Source organism: Thunnus thynnus, chromosome 6 (genome assembly GCF_963924715.1).
Source record: "Thunnus thynnus chromosome 6, fThuThy2.1, whole genome shotgun sequence".
NCBI classification, from domain to species: Eukaryota; Metazoa; Chordata; class Actinopteri; order Scombriformes; family Scombridae; genus Thunnus; species Thunnus thynnus.
In genome coordinates, this window is record NC_089522.1 from 29,882,349 (window position 1) to 29,902,884 (window position 20,536).

General features: G+C 40.6%; 1 protein-coding gene across 1 annotated transcript in view; it reads right to left on the reverse strand.

Moving 5' to 3' along the window:
- The window catches only part of cables2b (Cdk5 and Abl enzyme substrate 2b), a 35,396-nt gene extending 15,922 nt beyond the window's left edge, over nucleotides 1-19,474 (reverse strand). Inside the window, exons 1-2 of the mRNA XM_067593306.1 lie at nucleotides 18,839-19,474; nucleotides 317-412 (exon numbers count right to left, since the gene is read on the reverse strand). Of these exons, the coding sequence (XP_067449407.1) occupies nucleotides 317-412; nucleotides 18,839-19,440 (698 nt within the window). The 5' untranslated portion in view covers nucleotides 19,441-19,474. The remainder of the gene's footprint in view (nucleotides 1-316; nucleotides 413-18,838) is intronic.
- Between the last annotated feature and the right edge of the window lie 1,062 nt (nucleotides 19,475-20,536).

The window sequence follows — 20,536 nt, forward strand, 5'->3', positions numbered from 1 at the left end:
TCAATATCTTGTATTCCTGTGGTACCTCACTATTTTCCTTGCAGGAGCTTTTTGCCTCTAACAACACAAGTCCCTGGATCGAAGCCTAAGCCCACTGCCCTAACCTCGCTGCGTGTTTTGGTGTCATTCTGTAACTCAACACGCTGTGAACAGCAGGGATCAACACACTTCTAAACGTTATCTACACCCAGACGAAGATTTGGCCGGTAGCAGAGGAACAGTTGATGATGTGAGTTACAGTTGGTCACAAGACGGGAATGATGATGAAATGTTTGGATGCTGTGTGTGCATGCGTATGTGTTTGCGCGTGTCCCACCTGCTGCCTCTTGTGTCGTACTGTTTCATGTTTTTGATGAAGTGGATCTTCTTGGTGTGTCGAGGTCTGGGAGAACCACCGGAGAGGTTACGGGTCCTGGATGGACAGAGAGAGAGACAGCGATGAATAAATACATCAGTTTATATAGCAGTTAGTTTAAATCAACATGCTGCAGTTCATGTCAAAATCTAAATAGACAGTTTTGCATTCAACTGTAGCAGCCTGGCCAAAACATATCATATTAAATCCTTGACTGCTTAAAAAAACGCTGAGCCAAAAACAGGACAAAATTGAAGCTAAGTGTCTGTCTGTCTGCCTCTGTGTGTGTGTGTGTGTGTGTGTGTGTGTGTGTGTCTGCTGAAGGTCAGGTTATGAGCCAGGTTGTATCACTGTGTCGACCTCGTGGATTAAAAACAGACCTCGTCATGAAAGCGGGCCAAGGAGATCAGCTCGCTGACATCACAGCGGTTACATAACATCACTGGCATCAGCGTTTAGGCCTGTCACCATAACTACTTTTGTTGGATGATATATATTGTTCTAGAAATAATTGCGATAAACAATATTATTATTATTTTAAGACCATTTTATGCCATCGATATAATGATAATATAATAGCATAACAAAGCATTGAGAAGACTCAGCAGCCACATGTTTCTGCATCGTTCTCCATTTAGCGTCGTCAGGTTAGGCTAACCCATTGTTGCTAACTTTGGAGCTTAGCTTGAGATGCTGCAGCATTTATTAGCTGACACACTTCTAGCCTGTACTGTACATTTACTTCCAGATTGACAATTCACCTTTTCCTCTGCTCCGCTCACATCACTTTTCTACCACTCGCGCTGTCACACTCCCTACACACACACACATTACGCACTGCCCTGTTCCTTAATAGGAGTTACGCTACCAACAGTTTCCCAGGCAACAACACGGAGGTTGACTCACGTTTCACAACAGCGCTGCACAGAGGCTCCCAAACACTATTAACTTCCGAATGAATGCATATTTATTGTTATTTTTGGCATTTAAAAAAAATTTTTTTTTGACCTGGCAAGGGTTCTTGTTGGTCTGGCGGCTCGCCAGTTCAATTATAGGAAGAAACACTGTTATTGATGTATTACCCAGTTCTGTGAGAACAACAGTATGACAACACGAGATACAGTTTTAAACAGAACAACACACAAACACGAAGCAGATTGAATCCCGAGCCACCGGAAGAAAACCACAACGCTAAGACCTTCTGCTGAGAGACAGAAGTGTTACACAACTGTGAGTGTGAACACACACACACATACATGAACACACATGCTCACACACATCGATACGGAGAGACACACACACACACACACACAGAGCATCTGTTACTGTTTTTTTACGGCTGACCTGGTGATTCCACACCACATGGAGTTTAAAACGCTGCTATCACTGCTGCTCACTATGTGACTCACACACACACACACACACACACACACACACACACACACACTTACATAACTTTCTACTGTCATTCCTCAGTACTTTTAACAAGGTAAAGCAGATGTTTCTGTGTGTGTGTGTGTGTGTTTGTTGGATGCGTCTCTACATTCGGTCACGTTGAGTTTCAGGCTTAACATTCCACCCCAAATACACATTTCACAAATTTCTTTGCAATACAAATATTTATAAAGGAAATTCCACCTTAAAACAATTTACTTTTTAAAAAAAACAGCCATTTATTTTATATTTTAAATTCTTGGCTGCACATAGTTGTTGGAATTAGTGTTAGAATTCACTAAATTCATATTACAATATGTCATATTACAGTTGCATCATGATTCATATTTTTACATTTTTAAGGAGAATCAGTTTCTTCTCCTGCATAGAAAATTTGCAGACAGCTGCTTTTTTTTTAGATGCACAAGCACTGCAGCGTTTCAGTTCACTGTTGTGCTTTGCAGGATGAGCTAACATAGGCTGGTCTAAACAGGCCACAGATACTGTTAACCAATCCACAGACAAACTCTTCACAAGACCTCCAGGGTGGACCAGAGCTTCAGTAACCTTCCTTTCCCATCAAATGGCAATCGACTGAAGTAGGGCTGCAACTAAGGATTATTTTCATTATTATGATTAGTTTTGATTGATCGTTTTGTCCACAAAATGACAGAAAATCGTGAAAAATGACCGGTATAATTTCACAGAGTCAAAAGCTACATCTTTAAATGTCTTGTTTTGTCTGATCAGCACTCCAAAACCTGAATATACCAAGTTTAAAAACGTATTAATTATCTGTCCATCAACTAATTGATTAATCGACTAATCATTGAGGCTCTAGTCTAAAACATCGGCATGTAAGTGTCTAATTTTGGTCCTTCTGAATCAAAGAGTGAGGACTTCTTTCTGACACCAGTTAAACCAGTCACAACATTGCAGTTGTAGTTTTCATCTTAGTGGTCATTGGTATTGTGGCAACCTGGAAAGTCACTACTGCATCATCTTTTTTATCAATAACTGAAAAAACATGTTTAGAAAACTGCTCTCGTTTCCTAAATATAAGCAGTAACAACCCTGAGTCTCTGTGGGTTGGTGTCATCATTCTGGGAAATATGTAAAATTGAATTAAGAGTAAATATGCTGATGGAAAATGATCACAGCACATAAGTCAATTCAAACACTACACTGGACACCATTGATGATGATGTCAACAATTTTAAAATATCAAAATGCAGCTTTCTTTCAAGAGTTCCAGTGAAGCTGCTGCTCAGTCAGTTTCCTCTGAATATAAATAAAGATTAAAAAGTAAAAATATCCAGAACCACAGCAGTCTCAGCTCTCAAGTATTAATAAACCAAAAACTCTATTTCTGATTATTCTATCTTTGGTATTTACTGTAACCGTGGTCACATGATGGAATTTTCTAAGCCTTCCATTTCCACGGGAACCGTCATTCCACAGCATTCCGGGATGTTGTGGAATGTTTCCATTGTGTGGGAATGGAAAGAGCCTGCTGGTGCTGGTGGTGGTGGTGGTGGTATCATCCACGATGACATAGACAAATATGGCCACCCACAGCGGGGGCTTTTCAGATGTTGGGTCTAAAAATGTGTGGAAAACGCCAGCAGTGCCGCTTTCATCTTTTTATCCAAGGTGTTTTGGGAGGTTGCGATACTGTCGCGCCTGGTAAGCAACCAAAACAACTTGTATCTTATTGGTTTTTAATGGTGGCGTTGGCTGAACTTTAAACCAGATGTTGTGACAAGCCAAGTCCTGTGGAGCTGATTGGTTGATTCTTGTCACATGACCTGTGGTACACTTGCTCCATTCGCAAAAAGTTGAGATTTTTCCATTTCGGTGCAATGAGTGTGCGCTGCGACAGCATTGCTTTAGGTTTTGAGTGCGATTGTCGTGTGTCTCCATTGAAAATAATAAACTTGTACACTTGTAGTTTGATCCTTATTAGAACCAACACACTGGTCTCTACTGGAGGTGCCTTTGAGCAGGGCACCACACCCTGACCTTCTATATGACTGTACAGTCTCTCGGATGAAGACTAATTCCTGAATGCTTTACAGTGACTGGAATTTTTGGTATTAGTAGTACTGAGAACTTCAAATGGGACACTTAAGTTCTTTAGGAGAAAAAACATAAAGGTTCAAAGTTTTCTGGCAGAAAAAACATATCGAAGCTCTGATATAAAAATGCGAATAATAACTTTTAAAATGTTTAATTCCTATGACATGTTCAGTTCATACTTTGAAAACAAAGCAACACGAGTAGAGCACCATTGATCAGTTGATTAATTGACTGACAGAAATTAATCTGCAACTTTTTTGATAATCGAATAATAGTTTCAGTCATTTTTTTAACGCAAAAATCTCAAATATTTGCTGGTTTCAGGTCCTCAAACATGATGACTTAGTGCTTTAGTTTGTCATACATGACAGTACATACATGTCACAATAGTATCTTGATCCCTATCAAGACTGTTGTTTATGTATCATTATCACATTTCCAATCTGAGGAGATATTGTTTGCCAGATTTAGATAACCGATTCTACACACACATGTTGGTCTGTAGGAAAATACAGTTGAAGTTTGACACCCAGTCTGTTCACATGGTAACATGGCTGAATAATGAGCAGTTATTGAGCGCTGCAGTAATGACAGCAGCTAACTAACCTCATGATTGGCAGCTACAAATAACATCTGAGAACGTGACATCTCATTTTGACAGACCGCAAACAAACCCACACAATCATAATGACAAAGTTCTTCAGCAGAAGCGTGACTGACCTTTTAACAGGATGGGTTATTATTATAGCCGACGCTACTGTCATAATAAATAGCCTTGTCGGTTATCTCTAAATTATTTTCTCAGCTTGGAGGCTGTGAGCAAACACTGCAGTCATAAACATCAACAGTATATTCATAAAGAGTGTGATAGATGACGCCACCGCTCTCCCAGTCTTTCTAAATCCGTCCCAGTATCTGAGCTGTGGATCTGCAGCCTCATTATCACAACAGTCTGACCAGCGGCCCACTTCCATGAGAACCAGCCTGCTTCATCTCTCTGGGATGTTGTGGAAAGTTTCCATTCTGTGGGAACGGAAAAATCCCAGTCCGCTGTTTCCCCTGCTGCTGAGGATGAGGATGAGGATGATGTGGATGTTGATGATGTTGATGATGACACCGAAGCATTGAAGATTTGCTGTCTTTCCTTGTCTAATATGACTGAATGAATGAATATTGAACATTTCAGAATGTCGGTCAGACAAAAAAGGAAACTGAAGACGTCACCGTGGCCTCTGAGAAGTTACGCCATTTTTTGACATTTCATTGACTAAACAATTAATCAACTAATCAACTAATGGATGAATTTTAATGTCACATTCTGCCGAGACACTAAACTTGTAACCTTTACAATACAAGCCTGTCTATTACTCATCCCTTATTTTCCACAAAATACTAGAGAAAAGAGCTGTTTAGCCATTATGCACTTTAAGATATTATGGGAAGATTTTCTGAATTTGTAGTTAAATGTTAATAATTTATTTTCTGTGCCACTTAACTATAGCACAATCAGCCAAAACTAGACAGCAAAGCTTTTTTTTTTTACATAACAGTCACATTAATTTTGTATGTTCCTTTTCTAAACAGAAACTTAACAATGTTGGATCGGGTAAGGGCTTCTGTGTTTCTGAAAACATTTATGCTGCTATGCAACGATGAATAAATAAATGAGTTCATGTGTGATATATTCATAAATAACTGAATGAACCATTGATTGTACTGAGACGGGAGGGGGCTTGCTGCAGGGTATCAGGACACCTTCGATCCACAAGTTTTTCAATGCTTGTATCAATTCAACCTCGCACACTAGATTCTTTACACTCTGTTTTTAAACCTTACTTTGAAATTCCTCAAAAATTTTAATATCTGTTACATTTCCTTTACATTTGGCATTCATGCTAGCTTTTCACCAAGCCCTGGAAACACACTATCATTTGCATTTTAACTGTAAAAGTATAAATGTAACTGTGGTGAGAAGACAATAAAGGTCATTGATTCTTTCATTCCTACAGTGATTACGCCACCAAGAACACAGACTCTGCTAGAGAAACAATAACAATAAGAACAATTACACCCTCAGTGATTTTGTAACAGGGTATTGGGTAACAAGTATTGCTGAAACTTTGCTGTCATTGTTTAATATCAATCAAATATACAAAAACATTTTAACATTGAATATCTTTCACATCACTCCTGTGTTAGCCTCACTGCATCGGCTGCCAGTGAAGTTCAGGATTGATTTCAAGATTCTCTTCATCTACTACCGAGCGGTCACTTAGGTCTTCCAACCAAAAACCTGTTGGCCGTACCACGTGCCAAACTAAAAAACCAAAGGCGACTGTGCTTTTGTTGCCATGGCACCCAGACTTTGGAATAATCTCCCCACTTCCATCAGATCAGTTAAAATCTGTTGACTGTTTCAAAAAAACACCTACTTTTTTTAGAACGGCTTTCTCATAACATTTCATAAATTCAAGTGTGTGCTCTGTATGTGTTCTTGAATGTGTCTTTAATGGTTTTTGTGTCCTATTTTCTTTGTGTCCCCAATGTCAATGTAACACACTTTGTAACCTGTGTTAAAAAAGGTGCTGTATAAATAAAGTTTTACTTACTTACTTTCTTTGATTTTAGTCAGACAACATAAGCTGAGATGATTATTATTTTGTGATAAAATTATAAAAAATATATCACTGAGGCACTGACGCATTTTTTAGTAGAAATACTGTATAATTACTTGGTATAGTAATAAAATCCTTACACACTGTGGAGAGTCTTTCCTGATTGGCTCTTTACAGCGCTGTCAACTGAAGTGTTGATCTCATTGGACAGCAATAGAGGAAGCAGTATCGGTGTCTGGTCTGGCATATGATAAGTTTAGCTAACATACTACTACTGTACTGTAATATTGCTACTGTAGTATTCAGCACCAGAGCTGGGAACATCAGAGACGTGATCACAAACTAGGTTGAATAAACAAGAACCCTCATCATACTGCTCTGCTTTGCTTTTACATCATAGTTCTCTATTTATATCACAGTTAATTTAGCATTCGAGTCATTAGTGAGGTCATGGAGAAGACAACCTTCTGGTCTGCCATGATGCCTTTCTGTGGTGTTTTGTGTGAAACGATGCAGCAAAACAGACGGATAATTCGACTGGTAAGATGAAATCTGAAGTGTACACGAGTGAGTAGACTCTGAATTGAGGTACTTAAAGAGTATCTGTTGTATTTTTGAGAACTCTTGTCCGATGTGAAATTCAAACCCACCAACAACATTAAATCTCACAGGAAACAGAGACTCTGCAGGTCAAAGCTCAGGACTAGCTGCAGGCCTCTTCTTTTTTTTTTTTTGGGACTGTACTGAAGGGGATGTGTCTGGGACATCGGGTCACTTATTCAATTTTAGTCATGAACACCACCAGAGTCACACTAATAATAGCTGGTGTCATTTTTATCTCAAAATAAACCAGCGCAAACACACTCAATGTCAGAATGCTGAATTCTTAAAATAGAATTAAAAAAAAAAACACACACAGTCGCTGGATGTTTTTTTTTTATCTTGTGCTCATTCTGTCTGTTGTTTTATTTCTGTTTTCTTCTTCTACTCGCTTTTTTTCTTCCTTCACTCACGTACTTCCTGTCCGTGTGACTGTCTCTACCGTAGTTCTGTTGCTGATTTATACAAGCAATACAGTTTTATTATTTGTATGAATGGATCTGTTTCCTCTGTCCACATATTTTATGTGATGTTTTTAATCAGGGAGCCTTTTTATTCTTTATATTCTGGGTTTTTTTTTTTTTTTACTTGCATCAGTGACGGGCAGTAATAACTCTACAGCAATAAAATTAGGATGAGTCTCTTTTTTTTTTTTCAGCTGAACCACTGCTTTTTTTTTGCTGCGTCATTGTAAACAGAGCGACACAGAGTACCAGCATGACAGGCTGTATACTTTTGTAAACTGAGCCTTGTCTCAAAATGACCTCACTACAAAACTAACTTCACCTGAAATAAAGAATGAAGGGCGATGGAAACACAGTGCAATGCGACTCGTTTGAATGGGGGTAAAGTCAGCTTAACTACTTTTGAACCAGACGCTGGTTTAAAATGTATTTAAAAGTTTATCTGCAGCTTATATGAGGCTTCATCCATCCAAATTCAAGAGGATATCTTCCAAAGTTAAAGCCTTTTTAGTACAAATTTCCTTTTTTTCTTACTATCCCCACATTGCAGCTTAAAAGGGAATCAACATCCATGAAAAATTCAACGCTAAGTCTCAATTCTCCACCGTTTTATGTTTTCTTCTTAGCAAACAAACTAAACTACAGCAGAGAACAATTTAAATATAGCTATACTGTAAATGCATGACGTGAATTCAACTCTGTATGATCTCTTTCTCTCTGTGCTTTGAGCTGTGACCAGTCTGTCACATTGCTACAAAGAAAATGTCAGATTATCCAGGAAGTATAAAGACAGCTATAATCTTCTCATCTACACCAGTGTCACTTTTAACTCCCAACATCTTTTTTTATTCTCTTCATCTCTGCCTCCTTTTCATGGCTCTAAAAATATCCGCTTTCATTCCAACATTACGGCGGAGTTCATTATAGGCATCGCAGATACCTTCATATATGTTCTTACAGCTGCTTATTTTCATCATTGATTAATCTGCTGGTTATTTCCTCAATTAAACGACTAATCAGAGAACAGTACAGATGTCAAGGTAGTGAAATAACCAGACTTGGACAATAACTGATCCTATATCATAAAAATGGCCGAGTGAGCATCACAGCATGTGATCGCAGGTTGTTGTACTGAACATTGTAGGCTGCGTTCTCATCACATACAAGATGCAAGATAGGTTAGCTTAGAATAGACTCACACTCACACACACACACACACACACACACACACACACACACACACACACAGCTGGCTTATATCAGCACACACTGACAGATCTCATTTCTTAAGGTCATCCATTATGTCATGTATTGATTAATATGTCGATTATATTCTCAATCGTTTGGTCTGTAAAATGTCAGGAAATAGTGAAAAAAGTCCATCACAGTGTTTCACAGTCTATATTCATATAGTCAAATGTCTTGTCCAATCATGTGACCAACAGCCCCAAACTATGAAAGCCTTTCAGGAGAGACAGACAGAAAAAAATGTCGTTTCCATCTCTCTGGCCATTTGGATCAACTATAAACACATTTTATTTGCCAATAAGATCAAACAACGTGTCATAAAAACTAGATTTATTCCAGTATAACTCAGCCCTTATAAAGGCTGTTTAACTGTTGACCAGAACTTGTTTGGGGATGTCGGTTATACAGTTTCAACATGCAACTGCCAGCCAGTGAGAAACCACCCTATGAGTACATATTTCTACAAAAAAAATATGACTCATAACGACATTGATTTTCCTCCGTTCTTACAGCTCTGTTGATCCAAATGTGTAGTTTATATTCTGCGGTGCACACAGATGACTTGGTTTTCATAGTTTTGAAGGTCATTTTTAAATATTTCACTCCCCACCTCCACCGCTGACATTCAGAGATGCAAGAGTTTTGCTAGACATCGACTTATCTGGTGAATAACCGACAAAAAAAAGGAAGTGACTATAAATCTATAAATGTCTCTCTACCTCGCTTTTTGTCTGTCTGTGTGTGTGTGTGTGTGTGTCTGTGTGTGTGTGTGTGTGTGTGCGTGCATGCATAAGAGGGATCAGAGACTTTAAAATCTCTCTCTCTCTCTCTGTCTGTCTGTCTTGACTCTTCCATACACACACACAGACTTACTTAAATACCCCCCCCCCCCACTAAATCCTTAACACACACACACACACACACACACACACACACACACACACACACCCAGTGTCACTGACCAACCACCAGCCATAGATTAAATGTCCTGTTGTTTAAATCCTCATCCCACACAGACACATACACACATACGCAGAGCAGGCAGCAGTGTGTAAGAACAATCTGTCCACACATCCGACATGGACTGACATGGACTGACGGACACTGGACGTTCCGCAGATTAACGCTACACAGACCTCTGACTGAGCAACACACACACACACACACACACAGGGTCACTCAGCAGGCCTGTTGCGTGTCTTACATCACCAGATTAACAGACTCCTCCTGCTTCCCCTTCTGCTTGATTTACCAAAAACACTCATCCTTCCATTTCTTATCCTTCTTCTTCTTCTTCTTCTTCTTCTCAATCTTGCAGTCCACTAATCCATATGTGTGTTTCATCTGCAACAGGCCATAATGCTTTAGCCTAACTGTGAAGGATGTGCAATATCCAAAATCCAGCTCCATTAACATGGTCTGATACTAATCTTAATACATCCTGGTTGAAGTTTATGCATTTGCGCTACGTATGAACGTCACACAGGGAGTCTTTTCGAGAGCGAAGTGTACATTGAGTTGCTCTTAACTTCCTAAATAACCCCGAAATGTTTTGATAACACGACGCGAGTCTAAGAGCAGAAGTGGAATGTGACTTTATCAGCCTGCTGCGAAGTCTAAACTGTTTTCAGAGAACAGACTTCTGCAAACTGGATGTGACTGATAAGACTGTGTGTGTGTGTGTGTGTGTGTGTTTTATGGCCTTGTAGAGGACAGATGCTCATCACAGTACTTCTTACACACACACAAACAAACAAAAGGTCACAGGAAGACTGAGGCGAGGTTAACATGATGCTGATCATCTTAAAACCACATTAAGGAAGCACTAGAGCTCTCTATCTATCCTATCATCGCAAACATGACTTGAAAACACTCTTCCACCTTTAAAACGCAACAACGACGTCGCTCATGTTGTAGCGTGGACAATCAGCGACATGCGGAATGATCGTCAGCCTTCACGGACAGGGTCGTGGTTCGTTGTGGCACCGATTTTCAACATATCCACAGAGGGTCAGAGTGGACAGACTGGACCTTTAACCTGCTGAGAGGAAGAAGAACACGCAGCTATATTTGTCTGATCGACCTTTCAGCCAATCACACTTCCTTACTGAATGATTTGCCGACCAACGGAGGAGAACGAAGAAGATATCTAAAGAATAAGGCTGACAATAACGACGCCTTTAGTGTTTTTGGTGTTTCAGTGCGGACGAAGAGGTTTTAGAACCTGAAAAGGTTTGTTCAGATAGAATCACAAGCGGCTTGTTGTTAGGGTGAAGGGCGTTTTCTACTCTACCCACATTAGCGAGCACGTAGTCTGAAGGAAAGCTGGAAGAAAGAAAGAAAGAAAGAGAGAAATCATGTGTGTTGAGGGTGTGGAGGGGGAGAAGGGCTTCAGCTCTGTTTTCACTAGAGAGCCATGCATGTTTAGACAAACACACACACACACACACCAAGACATACAGATGATGTCAGTCGGATTCCATCCCCTCTCTGAGTTTGTTCATTCTCATAGTTCAATGTGCAATCCTGTGTGTGTGTGTGTGTGTGTGTGTGTGTTAGTCCAGAGGGTGTGTCTAACTCTCAACTAATCAGAGTTCCTGCTGAATCTGATAAGTTTTCTGCTGCAGGCAACAAATTGAGTTACAGGAACAAAGCAGCTCATTTCTCCCAAAAAAATGGAGTCGATTTGTGTATGTGTGTGTGTCTGTGTGTGTGTGTGTGTGTGTGTGTGTGTGTGTGTGTGTGTGTGTGTGAGTGAAAGGTGGGAAGGAGTTTAAGAAAATAATACACAATCTTTAAGTGTTGTTTATGTGTTTTAAGTGGAGATAGCAGCGACCGCACCTCTGAAGCATAGATGGCGTGACGTGACTGTAGGGTTAAAGCTCAGAGGAGGCTGTTTGTTTGTGTGCAGCAGGGTTGGGGGTTGGGGGGGGGTGGGGAGGGGGAAGAACGAGTCGGTGCAGGTGTGTCCGCGTCTGTTTGGGTGTGCAGCTCCAGAAGTAGAAAATTAATTATGGGAAACTCTGCTCTGCTGGGAGAAAAAACAAGGGAGGGACACAGAAAGAGCTAGCAACAAATATAACCTTTTGATTTATGTATTTATGGTATTTTTATAGAGAGTAGAGAGATGACAGGTAATGAGGGAGAGAGCTGTGGTTTATAAACCATTTCCTACAATTTGTACCTTTTCTCATCAGATCTAATAATCTGAGATAAATCTAAGGTTACGTTCATGCTGCAATCATTAGTGCTCAATTTGGATTTATTGCTCAAATCCGATTTTTTTGTTTGGCTGTTCACATTATTTTTTAATTAATTAATGTGTTCACATTATTTTTTAATGTGAACAGGGTGAACAGGTCACGGTCCTGAACTGACCCGCATGCGCAAAAGAAAAGACGTCATCCGCGGCGCGCTGTCGTACAGAAGTAAACATGGAGGCCACTGAAGTCAGCGTTTACGGTCTCATTTATAAGTTGAGGAAGCCAGTGAATTCATGAGCAGATGATAAGGAGGATGAGGATGAGGAGAAAGAGAGACATGTGAACGGCTTCACAGAAACAGATTACATCCAAAAAATTGAGGCTATCAAATGCTACTTTTAACTACATCTGTAAACACTTTTCTACAAGACTCTCGCGGCAAAACGCTCGGTTCAGGTGAGTGACGTAAAAGTCGCAAGAATTCCAATATGACTGTTCTCTCTCAACCTGGTGGTCATTTTTGAGGTTGTATTTGAAGTTGTATAGAGAGTAGAATAAAGTAGAATAAAGTCTACACTGCATATCAGTCATTTTAAAGTGCTCCTGCTTTAGAGCTGCTACCATTTATCAATTAATCATCTGGTCAAGTGACTAAAAATTAATCTGAAACTATTTTGATAACTGATTATTCCTTTTATCCATTTTTAAGCAAAAATGTCAAAAATGTGCTGTTTTCAACTTCTCAAATGAAGAAAATATTGAAAGATTAATCCTGCTTCTTTTCTTTTTTCAAGTTATTATTGTACTTTTACGCTGAATAATGTTCATCAGGATGTATTTTGGGGTAGAGCATATCTCCCTGCAGGTTTGAGTACATATGTTACACATTTTTCAAGTTTGGGGTTAATATTAGTTGAGTTCATGGGGTAAAACATTGTTCTTATTGGCCATTTAACCAGGGTCAAGCTGCGACTAATAAAGACAGGATTAGAATAACACGATCGCAGCTTCCCCCTGTAAAACATCACTCATGTGAACAGAGCTTCTTCCACTTTTTCAGCTTTATCAGCCAAAAACTGCTCATGTTTCATTTCCTCCAGACAATAAAAAGAACCTTTGAGATTGTTTGATGAACCTTGATGCAAAGAAGCTGAAACGTTACATCTAATCTAATTTGCCCACGGAGGCTTCAGGGCCTTATGTCATCAAGGGAAACGGCCAAATCTTAATTTAAACCAGGAACCGGCCCTCATCGGTCGGTGTGGAGTCTTTGACAGTCTGTGTCACCGGCTTCATGAGGTCATTCAGGGAAATTCAGCCAAACCGGCCTGAGAGAGAGAGAGTGAGTGTCCTCACCTGACTGGCAGGTAGGTCAACAGAGTTTTAGTGTCTCCTTCTGGCACAGCGACTGACCTGCTGCGTCAGTCAGAGATTAACCTTCCGCTGATACAAACAACCTTCCGTGTTTCCTCTGTTTTTTTTCATTAGGACACTACAGCAGTTAATCACATTATCACCACAACTACAGAATATTAGATACGAACCCACAATGCACGAACGCTCTACCCTGACCCAAGTCACACAGAATTAAAGTATCTGATGCAGTAGTCTAATATTTGCACTATTGCACGATCACATCATCATCTTTACTGATGCAAACATTTAACCACATGAAAACTATTCGTCGTCTCATGTTAGTCTATGTAATAAAAGTCCAACCGTGACCGCAAATGAAGTGTTTTTCAATTTTTTGCTGTAAAAATCCTTTTTGTTTGCATTTGGATCACAGATTTCTCAGCTCTGGATTAATCAAGTGAATAATTGGACAGATGTTTACACACCATGTGAACTTAACACCACAATTAAGTTAGAAATATGCCATTATAGAGCCAAGAAATGCCTTTAACCTTAAACAGTTTACACACACAAACTGTTACTATTTCGACTCCAATTTTAGGGTGAAAAATTTTCTCATCTTGTTCATCTTGCAGCGACTTGTGTCGACTGAAAGGCTTCGATTGATGATTATTTCTATTATCTATTAATCCTTTGATTATTTTTTCAACTGCTCATTTTGTCTGACCGACACCTTGATTCATAGAAAATTGAATTTTACAAGGAACAGAGAAGTCCTCACGTTTTAGAGGCTTTTTTTGATTGATTCATGCCTTACATGTTCAGTGAGTTATGCAATGATCAGTATTAGCCGTATCAGTAGAAGCTTTACCTGTGAATGAGCTGGGATCCCGTAAGCTAGCCGAGAATAGCGGCGTGTATTAAGGTAAGTGAGTGCAAGTGTGTCTCGGGAATTCTCAGCAGCATCACGGTCAGTTTGGTCACACAGCGGCTAAATACAGCTGACGCTCGCACACAGGCTGATTACTGAGGATCCAACCTGACGTCTTAACTGGACGGTGGATGCAGTCGGTCTAAAAAGAATAAACCTGAATCAGCAGAAAATGAAGACACATGAATGGAAGCAAACACTAAACTGAGCTTTTCACCAGAAGTGGAAGATCTGGAATCAGAACTGTAGCCATGTGTCCTTGCTCACTGTATATAAATGCGTCAAACATCTAAAGTGTTGATATGTGTCATTGAGTGAGTGAGTCAGAGTGTGTGTGTGTTCACTCAGCGGGCTAATGAAGTGGTTGGCTGGCTGGTCGGTTAGCTGTCTGGCAGGACTTCACACGCTGAGCCTGGTTACAGACAGAGAGGCTAAACAGAGCGTGACTGATGATCGTATCTCACGACGTCCAGCTTCCATCACGCCGGGAAGTGTGTAGATGAGGTGACGGCTGCCTTTAAATTCAACCGCTTCAGTGCCAGCTGGCAGTCAGCACAGGAAACTCAACACAGCCCCCGTTCCTTCCAATGTCCTGTCCCCCCCCCCCCCCCCACCCTCCCCAAAGCCCCTAAACAGTGAACCCTCACAGACTTGGAATCAGCGTCACCAACGGCATCTCTGTACGTGTCTGAACGCAGGGAGGGTTTCAGGTGTCACATTCAATATCGATAAATACAGCATCAAAAGGTGACCTGTGGAGTTTTCTTGTACCAGAACAAAGTTGCTAAATGCATTGTGGGTATCTTTGAGGCCTGGCAAACATGTTAAACACATTTCCTTCCTCATAAAACATTTGCAGAGTTGATTTTTTTATATTAAATTAGACCTGCAGCAATTAGGCGGTTAATCGCCAACTATTTTGATAACCGATTCATCATTTTGAGTCATTTATTAAGAAAAAAAAGCCCAAATTCTCTTGTCTCTCTTCTTAAATGTACATATTTTCTGCTTTCTTCAGTCTTCTATTATAATAAACTCAATATCTTTGAGTTGCAGACTATCACATGGGACAAAACAAGACATTTTAGGTTGCATCTTGGGCTTTGGGAGCAACGTTTTTCACTATTTTCTGACATTTTATAGGCTGAACAACTAATCGATTAATCAAAGAAAATAATCCCCAGATTAGTTGTAGCCCTATTTTAAATCATGCATTGTTTACATCCATGTTTAAAATTAGTCTACCTGTCACAAATAATACTACACTCCTTATTAGTTACACTGAAATACTGTAAAATATGTGCAGCATCACAATAACTAAATAAAATCAAGCCACACAGCTGAGCTGCAGATGACAGTTGGTGGTTGGTGCAGTGGTCTGACTGACTGACAAGCTGTTATGTGCTGGTAATTTCCCAGCTTGTTGTTAGGTGTAAATAGGTTAAGCAGTGTTTATGGCTGCAGGGCCGACATTCTCCGGGTTTGAAATGCTGCCAATACAGTGACGGAGTTGATCTATCCATCAGCGCTCACGGCGGCGCAGCATGTGTGAACCACTGCCAGATAAGTAAGCGACATAAACACAGTCTCTCACTTCCTTATAGAAAAAAAAAAACACATTTACATATCAAGACATTTATCTCTTACTGCATCTTTGTGTTTTCATCCAGCCCATTTCCATGTCTCTCTCTTTCTCTCTATCCATCTGTCTGTCTGTCTGTGTGTCTGTCTGTCTGAGCTTCTCCTTCTCTCAGCAGAGGAAATCCAAACTTATTCTGGGTTATAGTAGTAAAAACCAAACCGAAAACGATTCTGGGTTAAGTGAACCACAGAAAGCAGCTTGACTGCACGTTGTCTGTTAGTGGTTTTTTTATCCGCCCTCGAGTTCACTTCCCCTCTAAAAAGCCACCACCAGCTTCTCCATCAGACTACTACTACTACTTTTAAAATGATGTTTACAATTAAAACTGCAAATGCAACCAAGCTCAAAGTTACTGGCAAAGTTGATATATGAATTTCATGCATGTTAAAGATTTGAAAGATTGTGTTATTTCATAGGAGATAACACAAAAAGACAAGCTTGTGTGTGTGTTGGTTTGTAAAGGCTCGTCACATTCAAAGTCAGACCTGCAGATAGCGTTCTGTTCAACTTCCTCATCAAACACAGATGTTATTTTGATGTTATGTAATATACAGTAAGATAAACTTAGAGAGACATCTGGATGTCTTTAAAAAAATAAAAACAGCTCACATGTGCTTGTTAGTTTAGAGCCTTAAGTGTAAACCTAAAAATAAGTGTGCTTAATAATTGTGTCTTATTACTGACATAGAGGGACTTAACCCGAACAAAATCGACAATAACGTAGGGATGTGCAGAAGGCCCAGTATTTGTATTTGTATCTGTATTTGTTGAGGCAGCAAAATTATTTGTATTTGAATAAAATGGGAAAGAGGCTTAAAAATCCTGTTTTTGTTTTTATTACACTTTTAATTTTAGAAATTTAAAGTGATCATTCATAAATAAACGACCTTACCAAGGAGGTCCCCACACCGGGTCTGAAACCGGAGTCTCCTAGTTCGTAGAGGACTGCGCTTACTACTGAGCTAAAAGTTTACTCATCGCCTCATTGCAGACAGACCTCTAACCAACAAATAATCATAAAAAAACCCATTATTTGTGCTTTGCCTAATAATGTATTTGTATTCGGGCACACCCCTACTATAAAGTTGAAATGTAATTCATATCAGAAAATATCTCATCATAAACAACACTGAAAGAATCTGACTAACACTTGGTGCCAAGTTTGACAATCGTGCTGAAACAATTAAGTCAGTCAACAGAAAATTAGTCAACAACACTTTTAATAAATGACTCATTTATCAACATTTATTAATATGCAAGAATGCAACACATTATCTGGTTCCAGCTTCTCAGATGTGAAGATTTCTAGCTTCTATCTGTTTTATATTACTGTAAACTGAATATCTTTGGGTTTTGGAGAGCGCAAGAAGCGGTTTGAAGACGCCACTTTGGATGCTACGAATCTGAGTATCATTATAATAATTGTTGGCTGGGCTTCGTCTTAACAAAATACATATGAACAAAATCATGATTCAAATAAGACACCGTTTGAACACAATAAGTAAACAAGTCCGAAAGAATCTGACCGAGCATTCGGTGCCGACTTACTTGAAAGTTTTCTATATCCGGCGCTTTGGACAGGATTCAGCCTCTAAGTATGTAGGTTCCATTCCCAGTGGTTTAACACGTTACTCTCTTATTTTGTGAGAACAGCTTCGATGGAAATCTAGTAATTAGTAAGCACGAGCCAACAAAGTCCTCTTTCACAAAAACTGACCTGAACAATGGAATATGTCTTGTAGCTTTAACAAGACAAAAGTGGTTCTAAACTTTTAATAATCAACGCCACCACCTGGGCAGCCACCTGGGGCGCCAAATGAGGGGGACGTCCTTTTGTTTGTAACATTTCTTCCTCTTATTTCCCTATTGACTTGCATGTGTTTTCATCTGGTTTGTTTTTCAAAGCCTTACCAGTTAGTCACCACCAAACGCCATTATATGACCTCCACTCGCCTTTTTGTCTGGGAGGAATTTGTCTGGGGCTGAAGGATCTGTTGTTGCATTTTATTTTATGTGTGATTCATATGTGAAGCTTCTGTGTGTGCAACAACATGGTTGGAATGCAATAGAAACGTTTTGACCTGAAGTAGCAGAATAATCATGATCGCAATATTGAGCGAAACAGTCGTGATTATCTTTCTGACTGTTATCATGCAGCCCTTACAAGGACTGCAGGTACTACTGTAGCATTTTGTTCAATTCTTGTGTTCAAAATGCCTTGTCAATGTCCCTTATGATTATAAAAAGTCACCTAAGGCACCAACACAGGCAAGACCGGCCCTGCTACCACCTCTCAAAGTCAACTGGAATTAGTCATGTAATTCATAAGATTTTGTTCCTCACACACACCTGAGTGTATGTGTGCTGTAAGACATGACTCAGTAGGCTTACATGTGAAAACAATAACCTGAATGTCCCTTTACCTCCAGGCAGGGAAGCAACCGTGTCTAAGCGGAAACTTGCATCACATCAACAATAACCTCTTAAACTTCCTATAAATGACAGTGAGTGAAAGGATTGTGAAATAAAACAGTCCTTAATTTCACAGGGGAGCCACTGGAGGCACACCACAAACAACAAAAAGACCCACGGACTTAAAAGCATGAAATCCATTGCGCAAAACAAAATCAAACATTCTCAGCTTGAGAAAATGAGTGTACATACTCTGAGCCACTGTGGAATTACATCACAGTCCTGCAACAGCATACCTATGGAGTTGTGTGTGTGTGTGAGCCGATGACAACAATCCCCTCCCTCAACTTTCAGGTAACGTTGAGACAGTAAAGCTAACCGTAGCGGTTTGAAGGGGGAAAACCAGCCAACAAATATGCAGATTCGACTGTGTTATTGGCTGCAGTGACACACATGCTCAGCAGATGACTGAACAAAAACACAGCCGTGTTTCTCTCACCTTTGTCGCGGCTCTGAGGACACTGAGCTACAGCTTTGTACCGATAACAGCGTGGAAGACTTCCGCGGTCCCAGCGGCGACGGCAGCAGACTGGTGTTGGACGGAGACGGCGAGAGCAGGTTACTGTTCCCCGGCGAAGGGAACGAGCCTCTGCGGCATCCGAGTAGCACCTCCGCGCTCCCCGCATCGTTGAACCCCGTGTCCGACGGCAGGACGAGGATGGGCGGTACAGTGAGAAGTCCCGTTCCTGTCCTCGGTGCCGGGGAAGGATTTACGTTCCCGCAACTCACGGACGCTGACAAACTGGGGAATGTCCCGTAGCTATCCGGGAACAGCCCGGCCGCTGCCACCGCCGCAGAGCCGGAGTCAGCTCCCTCCAAGTCGGTCTCTTTGTGGTGTCGGCTTCCTCCATTCTCGGCTTCATTACTCTGGACTGGCCGTCCGTCCAGGGAGATGTTACTGAGAAACAAAAGAGCTGCTTGTCTCCGGCGAGAGTTTTCCCTGTTCCTCCGACTGTGCTCCCTGTTACTATGCGGTTTTTTGCCGCTAACAGCGACCGTTATCGCAGCGCTGTGCTGGCCGCAGGCAGCAGCAGCCGCCATGGTCTCTGTCCCACTGAGGAAGTCAACTGGATGATCAGCTCGAGACCCGCAACTGTCAAATCCCTTTTACCCGGCGCGAGACCGCTTTACACCTTCCTGCGCTCTCATTGGCTCAGACGGGACCACGTCATGACGTTTGCTGCCAGACTCTTCGGGGAGTAGATTACGTTCGAAACTGTACACACTAGATTAGAAAGTACCATCATAAATAACACAACACTGTCTCATATGGTGGATTAAAACAAGTGTATTTAATTTACTTTGAAAGGCACGCTCACCATTTTTTCTGTTTGTTACACATTAAGCAATAAAAACCTTCATTTAAAAGGATTTGGAAAAAGATTGAACTACTGATGTATACAGTGGTGAATGATAATTTAAGTTATGCAGTGTGTCCATACCTACAATAAACAGTGGTGGCCTAAAGGTTAGAGAAGCAAGCATGTGACTGAAACGTCGTCAGAACAGTCCCTGGAAAAATCTGGGTGAGGAAAAGTGGAAAAGCTGCACTTGCCCCTCCCTTCTCCACCACCACAGAGGTGCCCTTGAGCAAGGCCCTTCACCCTAACCGCTCCAATGACGTTGCACAGTGGCCAGCAGATTAGTCAGTGGTTGTACTGGGCAGCTTCCAGGTGTGTAACTGTGTGAATGTGATCAGGGCGTTGCTGCAAAAGTGAGGCTTCCTCTCAGTGAAACTTCCCTGAATAAATGAAGGTTAAAGAGTCAGTAAAAAGCAAAAAGTGTGCACAGCCAGAATGCTGAATTCTTCACCACTTAGTATCAGGGAGCTTTTAGAAATTTGAAATCTACTTTTTTATGTATGAAGGATAGGACAGTGACTGTGCTAAACTAAACTGTTTGTGTTGGCCACGGTTAAAGACTGCATTGATAGTAAGTGTGTTTGATTTGTTTGTTTGATTTTAGGGGTACATATCCTTGGGGGCAGTTACCAAGGGATACATGGAAAGATTTGTGGTGTAGAAATTATGTTTAGGGAGTAAATTAAACACACATTTAGCATTACAAGTACAGTATAGTACATTTATAGTCGCAAACAGTCAACCTGAGTCAGCTACAACACTTTTCCACCAAGTTT